Genomic DNA, 9,946 nt, shown 5'->3' with positions numbered 1-9,946 from the left:
AAAACCGCACTTTCATTAACTTTAAAAAAGGGAAGTGGGACGAATACAAATCCTTTACAGACAACCGCTTTGCTGTCCTCCCTATCCCAACTGATGCCCGCCAAGGGGAGCGTGCTTTCCGCAAGGTCGTTGAATCCGCCTCTGCTCGTTTCATTCCCACCGGTAGAATTCCCGATATTCGGCTCCACTTCCCGGCAGAGGCCGCAAGCCGCGAGAGAACGTAACCTTATAAGACAGCTCGATCCCGGCGACCCCCAAATAAGGGATATAAACCAATGCATCAGATTGCTTGTGGATGAACACAAGCGGGCGAAATGGGAGGAGCACCTAAGCGGTTGTAACCTCTCTGCCGGTGTAGGTAAACTTTGGTCCACCGTAAAGTCCCTATCGAAACCGTCTAGACACAATGACAAAGTTTCCATAAGCCTTTGGCGATAAAGTGCTGTCGGATGCGAAAAAATGCACAACCGCTTTCTGCCGACAATATATTGTAACGATTTTTACTTGCAAATCCTCTTATTTGCCCTTTTGCTAGGATCGTATCGCTAAACTGTTGAATAAATAACTCCAATATTGAATAACGGAAAAATGGCCTTTATTAAAATACTTCCAGTAACACTCAAACTGTGCAACGAATAGCTTAATAACCAAACTGATATCTTAAAGGAAACTGACTTTCAAAATAATAGTGCTATTGCTCGCTAGATATCGTCTTACTCGTAACTGCTTGACAATTCAAATCAAACTGAATTACTTCTTACTCGCTGGCGCCGCTTTTATAGTTTACGCTGCATACTTCTAGGCTCTTCGATTTCCAGAACTTACTAGTTGTTTCGGCTACAAAATCGCCAGCCACAACTACGTGCACAAATTATTGCTCACTCTTGTGACAACTCAGATAAGATATATGCATGTGTTTGTGCATTGCCGCTCCGCTGCTCGTATACGTACATATGTGTAGACGCAATTATTTATTCGTTTATGTAGATACATAAAGATTGAATTATTGATGTGAATGTTTGTAGTTTACAGTCTCTCGCGCGCACATAGGCATATAAGTAAATGCATCTGTGTGTGACATCTCTCTGGGCTGCCTTATATATGTGTATACTTGATTTGATTATTAACGTAAATACTGCTTGGCATGGCCTTAGCATCGCCTTAGTGATGGGATAATTTAGTGATGCTAATATCCGTGACAATATAATGCATTCTACGGTCGACAAAGATAGACGGAGGGCCAACAGACACGCACATAAACATAAATTCAGCGCGTCACCAATTACCATCACCGCCAAAGAGGTTGAGGATGCCATCGGTCATGCTAAACCATCCAAAGCAGTGAGCCCAGACGGTATAGCCATGCCGATGCTTAAAAGCCTAGGGAAAGAGGGTTTCAAATACTTAGCACATGTCTTCAACCTGTCTCTTTCCACCTTTGTCATACCCGAAAAATGGAAAATGGCCAAGGTGGTCCTGCTAACTAAAGCCTGGGAACCAGCTAACATAGGAGAGTCATATCGCCCGATATCTCTCCTATCGCCAGTAGCCAAGACGCTTGAAGCCATTTTGCTCCCCTACTTCAAAGCAAATTTGCAGCTAGCCTGCCATCAGCATGGCTTCAGAAAACTCCATAGCACCACCACCGCGCTAAATGCCATCAGCACCCAGATAAATTGCGGTTTAAATCAAAACCCCCACCATAGAAGAGTACTCGCAGGGCTAGACCTATCAAAAGCTTTTGATACGGTCAACCATGGCACGTTACTGCAAGACCTGGAAGGGTCTACCCTTCCCCCATGTCTTAAGAGGTGGACCGCAAATTATCTGGGTGGTCGGCAGGCATCGCTGCAATTTAGAAATGAAAAATCAAAACCAAGAAATATTAAACAGGGGGTACCACAGCGTGGTGTCCTATCCCCGCTTTTGTTTAATTTCTACATATCTAAGCTACCTTCGCCACCAGAAGGAGTTACTATTGTTTCCTACGCCGATGACTGCACAATAATGGCCACAGGCCCAGGCCCAGGGATCGATGAGCTTTGCAACAGAATAAACTGCTACCTCCCTGTTCTCTCCAGTTTTTTCGCCTCGCGAAGCCTGGCATTATCACCGACTAAATCCTCCGCGACCTTATTTACAACATGGATATCCCAATCCACGTCGATGGCACTACGCTACCGACAGTCCTACACCACAAAATCTTGGATGTGACGTTTGATAAGGATCTACATTTTGGTGAGCACGCAGCCGCAATTGTACCGAAAATCCAGAGACGTAACAAATTCCTAAAATCCCTTGCTGGCAGTACTTGGGGAAAAGACAAAGAAACGCTCATTACCACTTACAAAGCCGATTGAATGCTACGCGTCCCCTATATGGTCGCCAAGCCTAAAAATAACCCACTGGAATAAGCTACAGACCTGCCAAAATACTGCGGTCAGAACCGCCACGGGCTGTCTTCTTATGTCCCCAGAACACCATCTACATTATTGGGCGAGAAAAGTCCCCATCAGGGAGAGAAATGAGATGCTAACCAAACAGCTCGTGTTGAATACTCAGAAACCTAGGCATCCCAACAGACATCTGATTGATGAGCCAACACCGCCTAGGGACTTAAGGAGTCATCTCCGTAAGCATTTCGAGAAAATACGGCACCTGAGAACTCAGCCGTATGAAGCAAAAAAACACACGCAGGTACTTGGTGAACTCCACAAACAGGCGTCGGACCTTTATGCCAGGAATTGGCCGGTGAATCCAGTACACAGGGAACAATACCCAAAACTTACGGAAGAGGAACGCATACTCCCCAGGGAAAAGCGAGTCACTCTGGCTCAACTCGTTCAGGATACTGTAACAGGTTAAATTTTTACATATCCAGAATCAACCCCGACTTACAAAATGTATGCCCCGCTTGTAATGTGTCCCCAGATGACACCAACCATCTCTTTAATTTTAATGTGGAACCAACGCCTCTAACACCCCTTTCATTATGGTCCACCACTGTTGAAACAGCAAGTTTCCTTGGACTCCCGTTAGAGGATATTGATGACAATTTGTGATCGGTCGCAGCTATTAGGTGGGGCGAAACATTAGGGGATCAGAATATACCCGCGGTAGGTATGACTGTCGTAAGAGGCGACTAAAATACCAGATTCAAGGGGCTGTGTAGCGCAACCTTTCAGGTTGCCAGCGCAATATATAGCTTCTCCAAACCCAATTGTCAACCTCACCTATCCGCGGCGAATCCTGTTTCACTAACAGACGAGGCTCTGGCGACCCCAAGCTCCTCATGGAACTTGGGGGTAGGGTGGGAGGGAATGGCCTGAAGGTTTAATGTGGCCACATAAATCGTTCCCGAGATGGTCGGGCTAGCACCTTAATGGTGCTATGGTACCGGAGCGTACCGGATTTGTATCCGGCAAAGGACCATCACATCGATAACACTCCCCAAAGCCTTCGGGGAGCAACCTTATCGCTACAACAACAACAACAACATTGCTATAACAACAAGTCTTCGGTGTGTCCATATCGCGGTCCACCTTTTAAGACATGGGGGAAGAGTAGACCCTTCCAGGTCTTGCAGTAACGTGCCATGGTTGACCGTATCAAAAGCTTTTGGTAGGTCTAGCGCAACGAGTACTGTTCCATTGTGGGGGTTTTGATTTAAACCGCAATTTATCTGGGTGCTAATGGCATTTAGCGCGGTGGTGGTGCTATGGAGTTTTCTGAACCCATGCTGATGGCAGGCTAGCTGCAAATTTGCTTTGAAGTAGGGGAGTAAAATGGCTTCAAGCGTCTTGGCTACTGGCGATAGGAGAGATATCGGGCGATGTGAATCTCCTATGTTAGCTGGTTTCCCAGGCTTTAGTAGCAGGACCACCTTGGCCATTTTCCATTTTTTGGGTATGACAAAGGTGGAAAGAGACAGGTTGAAGACATGTGCTAAGTATTTGAAACCCTCTTTCCCTAGGCTTTTAAGCATCGGCATGGCTATACCGTCTGAGCTCACTACTTTGGATGGTTTAGCATGACCGATGGCATCCTCAACCTCTTTGGCGGTGATGGTAATTGGTGACGCGCTGAATTTATGTTTATGTGCGTGTCTGTTGGACCTCCGTCTATCTTTTACGACCATATAATGCATTATATAATGTCGGCAGAAAGCGCTTGCGCATTTTTTCGCATCCGACAGCACTTTATCGCCAAAGGCGATGGAAACTTTGTCATTGTGTCTAGTCGGTTTCGATAGGGACTTTACGGTGGACCAAAGTTTACCTACACCGGCAGAGAGGTTGCAAACGGTTAGGTGCTCATCCCATTTCGGCCGCTTGTGTTCATCTACAAGCAATCTGATGCATTGGTTTATATCCGTTATTTGGGGGTCGCCGGGATCGAGCTGTCTTATAACGTCACGTTTTGCCGCTTAATTTGCGGCCTCCGCCAGAAAGTGGGCCGAATTTCGGGAATTCTACCAGCGGGAATGAATCGAGCCGATGCGGATTCAATGACCTTGCGGAAAGCACGCTCCCCTTGGCGAGCATCAGTGGATAGGGAGGGCAGCAAAGCGGTTGTCTGTAAAGGATTTGTATTCGTCCCACTTTCCTTTTTTAAAGTTTATGAAAGCGCGTTTTTCTGTGACGATGAAGTCGGCGGTATGCTCGAGCGAAATAAGTATAGGCAGGTGTTTGTTGTTGTTGTTGTAGCAGTGCTTCGCCCCACCTATCAGCTGCGACCGATCACAAATTGTCATCAATATCCTCTAACGGGAGTCCACGGAAACTTGCTGTTTCAACAGGGGTGGGCCATAATGAAAGGGGTGTTATAGGTGCTGGTTCCACATTACAGTTAAAGAGATGGTTGGTGTCATATGGGGACACATTGCAAGCGGGGCATAAATTTTGTATGTCGGGGTTGATTCTGGATAGGTAAGAACTTAAACTGTTACAGTAGCAAGAACGAAGTTGAGCTAGAGTGACTCGCGTTTCGCTGGTGAGAATGCGTTCCTCTTCCGCAAGTTTTGGGTACTGTTCTTTGAGTACTGGATTCACCGGGCAATTCCTGTCATAAAGGTCCGAGGCCTGTTTGTGGAGTTCACCAAGGACCTGCTTGTGTTTTTTTGCTTCATACGGCTGAGTTCTCAGGTGCCGTATCTCCTCAAAATGCGTACGGAGATGACTTCTTAAGCCCTTAGGCGGTGTTTGCTCATCAATCAGATCAGATGTCTGTTGGGATGCCCAGTTTTCTGGGTATTCAACAGGAACTGTTTGGTTAGCATCTCATTTCTCTCATTGATGGGGAGTATTCTCGCCTCGTTATGTAGATGGTGTTCTGGGACATAAGGAGACAGCCCGTGGCGATTCTGAGAGCAGTATTTTGGCATGCCTGTAGCTTTTTCCAGTGGGTATTTTTTAGCCTTGGCGACCATATAGGGGACGCGTAACACGCAATCGGCTGGCCAATTGCTTTGTATGTGGTAATGAGCGTTTCTTTGTTTTTTCCCCAAGTACTGCCAGCAAGGGATTTGAAGATTTTATTACGGCTCTGGATTTTGCGGCTGCGTGCTCACCAAAATGTAGATCCTGATCAAACCCACACCCAAGGTTTTGGGGTGTAGGATAGTCGGTAGCGTGGTGCCATCGACGTGGATGTTCAGAATTGTCGACATTTGGGACGTCCATGTTGTAAATAAGGTCGCGGAGGATTTAGTCGGTGATAATTCCAGGTTTCGCGAGGCGAAAAACTGGATAGATCAGTTAGGTAGCCTTTTATTCTGTTGCAAAGCTCATCGATCTGTGGGCCTAGCCCTGCGGCCATTATTGTGCAGTCATCGGCGTAGGAAACTATAGTAACTCCTTCTGGTGGCGAAGGTGGGGATAGTGGGGATAGGACACCACCCTGCGGCACCACTTGTTTAATTCTTCATGGTTTTGATGTTTCATTTCTAAATTGCAGCGATGCTTGCCGACCACCCAGATAATTTGCGGTCCACCTTTTAAGACATGGTGGAAGGGTAGACCCTTCCAGGCCTTGCAGTAACGTACCATGGTTGACCGTAATAAAAGCTTTTGATAGGTCTAGCGCAACGAGAACTGTTCTATGGTGGCGGTTTTGATTTAAACCGCAATTTATCTGGGTGTTGATGGCATTTAGCGCGGTGGTGGTGCTATGGAGTTTTCTGAAGCCATGCTGTTGACAGGCTAGCTGCAAATTTGCTTTGAAGTAGGGGAGCAAAATGGCTTCAATCGTCTTGGCTACTGGCGATAGGAGAGATATCGGGCGATACGAATCTCCTATGTTAGCTGGTTTCCCAGGCTTTAGTAGCGGGATCACCTGGGCCATTTTCCATTTTTCGAGTATGATAAAGGTGGAAAGAGACAGGTTGAAGACATGTGCTAAATATTTGAAACCCTCTTTCCCTAGGCTTTTAAGTATCGGTATGGCTATGCCGGCTGGGCCCACTCCTTTGGATGGTTTAGCATGACCGATGGCATTCTCAACCTATTTGGCGGTGATGGTAATTGGTGACACGCTGAATTTATGTTTATGTGCGTGTCTGTTGGCCCTCCGTCTATCTTAGTCGACCGTAGAATGCATTATATATTGTCGGCAGAAAGCGCTCACGCATTTTTTCGCATCCGACCGCACTTTATCGCCAAAGGCGATGGAAACTTTGTCATTGTGTCTAGACGGATTCGATAGGGACTTTACGGTGGACCAAAGTTTACCTATACCGGGAGGGAGGTTACAACCGCTTAGGTGCTCCTCCCATTTCGCCCGCTTGTATTCATCCACAAGCAATCTGATGCGTTGGTTTATATCCCTTATTTGGGGTCGCCGGGATCGAGCTGTCTTATAAGGTTACGTTTTCTCGCTAAATTTGCCGCCTCCGCCGGGAAGTGGGGTCGAATTTCGGGAATTCTATTGGCGGGAATGAAACGTGCCGAGGTGGATTCAATGACAATGGGATAGGGAGGGCAGCAAAGTGGTTGTCTGTAAAGGATTTGTATTCGTCCCACTTTCCTTTTTTAAAGTTTATGAACGTGCGTTTTTCTGTGACGATGAAGTCGGCGGTACGCTCGAGCGAAATAAGTATAGGCAGGTTGTCGGATGCCAATGTTACCATTGGCTGCCAGTTGACGCAGTTTACGAGTTCTGCGCTCACTATTGAAATATCCGGCGAACTGTGACAGCTGCCTACCATACGTGTGGGGGCGTCTCCGTTTATTGTGCAGAACGTCGTTTCTTCTATTTGATCCGCCAACATCTCACCCCTAATGTCCGCCCGCAAGTTTGAATGCCATAAATCGTGATGGGCATTGAAATCGCCTAAGATAATGCGATTGTTGCCAGTGAGTTAGGCGCTGATATTAGGGCGGTATCCACTGGGGCAACAGGTGGCAGGAGGGATGAAGATATTTATGATTTCTAGGTTTGCATCGCCTGACCGGACAGATAAGACATGACGTTCTAAGACACTGTCCCTGCGGTCGATGCCGGGAGTAAATATATGATATTGCACAGAGTGGTGTATGATAAACGCGAGTCCACCTCCATTTCCGCTCTCGCGATCTTTTCTGTGGACAGTATACCAGGAACAGGTCGACAATGCAGATCTTGCTGTGTTTAGTCTCTTGAATCGCAGTAATGCGGATGTTGTGCCGCTTCATGAAATCGACTATCTCCGTGATCTTTCCAGTTAATCCATTACAGTTTAATTGCAGAAGTCTGAAGTGCATAGGGGGAGACGCCGCCACTCTGGGAGTAAGTGACGGGAGACTACGCCTGGGATGTGGAAGGCTAGGACGCAACTGCTATTGTGGCCCTGGTACTGGACGTCCTTGGGTAAGCATTGGGGTACCCGGTGTATTTGGGTGTGCGGCCTGGCAACATGGCGTAATGAAACCCGTCGAGGGGTTGCCGTCGCGGAGACCAGAACATCTAGGAAAGTGGCACCGTCCATGGCAGGAGCTGCATTTGGCATATGTCGCAAACAAATTTGTGGGAGGGACGCAACAAATGAAATAGGGTTACATTTCCACATCGTATGACGCTCTGGGGGAGAATACCCCCTCCCAGCATATCCGTTCTCACCTTTTTCTGAACCGATGTTGAAAAACTCTGAGATCTTATTTGCCTACATATATTTCTTTATTTATTAACAATTAGCTGATTTACATAAACATAGTACATACATGTTTAATAGCTTCATCTGTTAGTAAATTGTTTAACCGAATTCAACTATAACCGGCATATCCTCAGGATCTTCATCTAGCAAGCCCTCGAATTCCCAATGCAACGTTTTATGTAATTTCTTCATTAACTTATCTGCACACACATCCAAACCGCCCAGTTTCAAGTTTGCGAGCAGCAAACGTACATCCTTATAAACTGTATTATATTCACCAGGTTCCATTAATTCCTCTGGCAAATGTGGCAGTTGTTGCATTAATGCATCACTATATTTCTTATATAGCATCTTGTAATTATGCACCGCTTGTTCCGAATGCGCCAACAAATGTAAGATTTTACGCCAATGAGCTAAAGACTCCACCGAACAACCAACTAAATAAAAAACAAATGCTAATTGTTCCTCTTCAATAAATGCTTCTGAAGTATGAAACATGCCTATCAATTGGTCAATTGCGCTTACACAATCTATACTGTGGCGCGTTAAATCTGCAGGTGTAGAATTTTGAGGAACACGCTCAGGTAAGGCTGTGAAACGTGGAGCAGTACCTTCAACGGGTTTTAAATTAGGCAACAAATCATTTTCTTGCACAATTCCTTTGCCACATTGTTGTAATGCATTGATGTGTTGCAATGGACCACGTGGACGATTTTCATCTGTGCAAGATTGTAATTCAGCATTCGTGCGTATCGCACCCAGTGAAGGTCTGCAGCGTTCAACTGTTGCTTCACTGATCTTCTCTGTTAGTGACTTCCATTTGTTGTAAAAGCGATAATCGTAGGGTGCAAGGAAGCAATCAAATTGTTTCAAATTTTCGCGTATACGTTTCTTTTCCAGTTCTCGGTCGTTCACTTGACTCTCCTGCATTTCTTCGTCGCACTGATTCCATTCTCGAACAACAACCTCTTTGCTTTTAAAGTAATGTACAAAGCCTACACGTGGTGCTACATCACCATATGGACCACACGATGCACACCAAATGTAATGGATTCCAGGTGGTATCATTTTAACACCACGAAACTTTTCACCAATTTTATAGTTACACAAATCAATACCGAACTCTGTGCCCACCGGCGCTCCTGTTATAATTAACACTGCCCCTGTAGCGAAGAGCTCTTTGGCCAGATTGGGATCCATTTCTAGCGAGGATTCGTCAATATTCATTTCCTTTTTTATGTTATTGTGTATTGAGTTAAAATTTAATAAATATCCCTTGGCTGCTGGAAAATACTATTCAAACACAAAACAGCTGTTCGAAACTGTATACCATAGTGTACCTATACAAGCATGATACAAAAAATGGAGGTAGTTCCATTTGGTGTGACGTTAACCACTTGACTTTTGCGGGGACAATGACAATTACACCAAAAACAAGCTACCAGATTGAAAAATGTTACGAATTTTTCTAATTTTGATGGATTTTATAATAACGAATACGACTAAATTTCTTTCATAGTTATTTTAAATGTAAAAGAAAAAAAAATGAGTCCCATGCCTTGGAAATATTTTAATACGAAATATCAGCCTAGAAAAGAAGAGTTTTAATAAGTTTTTCGAGCTCCTGAAAATTGTTTTTGCGGAAGAAACATGGATCGAAGTATGCAAAGCAAGTGAATATAGCCTTCTTAAGTGTACGTACGTTTGCTCAGAACATTTTGACAAAACATACACGTTTGCCAATTGCTTGCTCAAAGGAGGTCCTTATAAACCCACACCGCAATTTCTTGTTAAATTAGCTACAAGTCCACATTTTTT

The 9,946-nt window shown here is 45.2% G+C and overlaps 1 protein-coding gene across 1 annotated transcript; it reads right to left on the bottom strand.

Moving 5' to 3' along the window:
- Positions 1-8,129: 8,129 nt before the first annotated feature.
- On the bottom strand, positions 8,130-9,480 carry LOC137243173 (protein AAR2 homolog). The gene has a single exon (XM_067770535.1). It carries the CDS (start codon positions 9,353-9,355, stop codon positions 8,228-8,230), a length of 1,128 nt encoding a protein of 375 aa, XP_067626636.1. The 5' UTR covers positions 9,356-9,480; the 3' UTR covers positions 8,130-8,227.
- Positions 9,481-9,946: the final 466 nt, after the last annotated feature.

The sequence above is a fragment of the Eurosta solidaginis genome, chromosome 1 (assembly GCF_040869045.1).
Source record: "Eurosta solidaginis isolate ZX-2024a chromosome 1, ASM4086904v1, whole genome shotgun sequence".
Lineage (NCBI taxonomy): Eukaryota > Metazoa > Arthropoda > Insecta > Diptera > Tephritidae > Eurosta > Eurosta solidaginis.
The sequence above is the reverse complement of the archived record's forward strand: the minus strand, read 5'-3'. Positions and strand labels throughout refer to the sequence as shown.

Coding starts and splice junctions, on each gene's coding strand:
- LOC137243173 (XM_067770535.1), bottom strand. CDS start 9,355: ATGAATATTGACGAATCCTCGCTAGAAATGGATCCCAATCTGGCCAAA.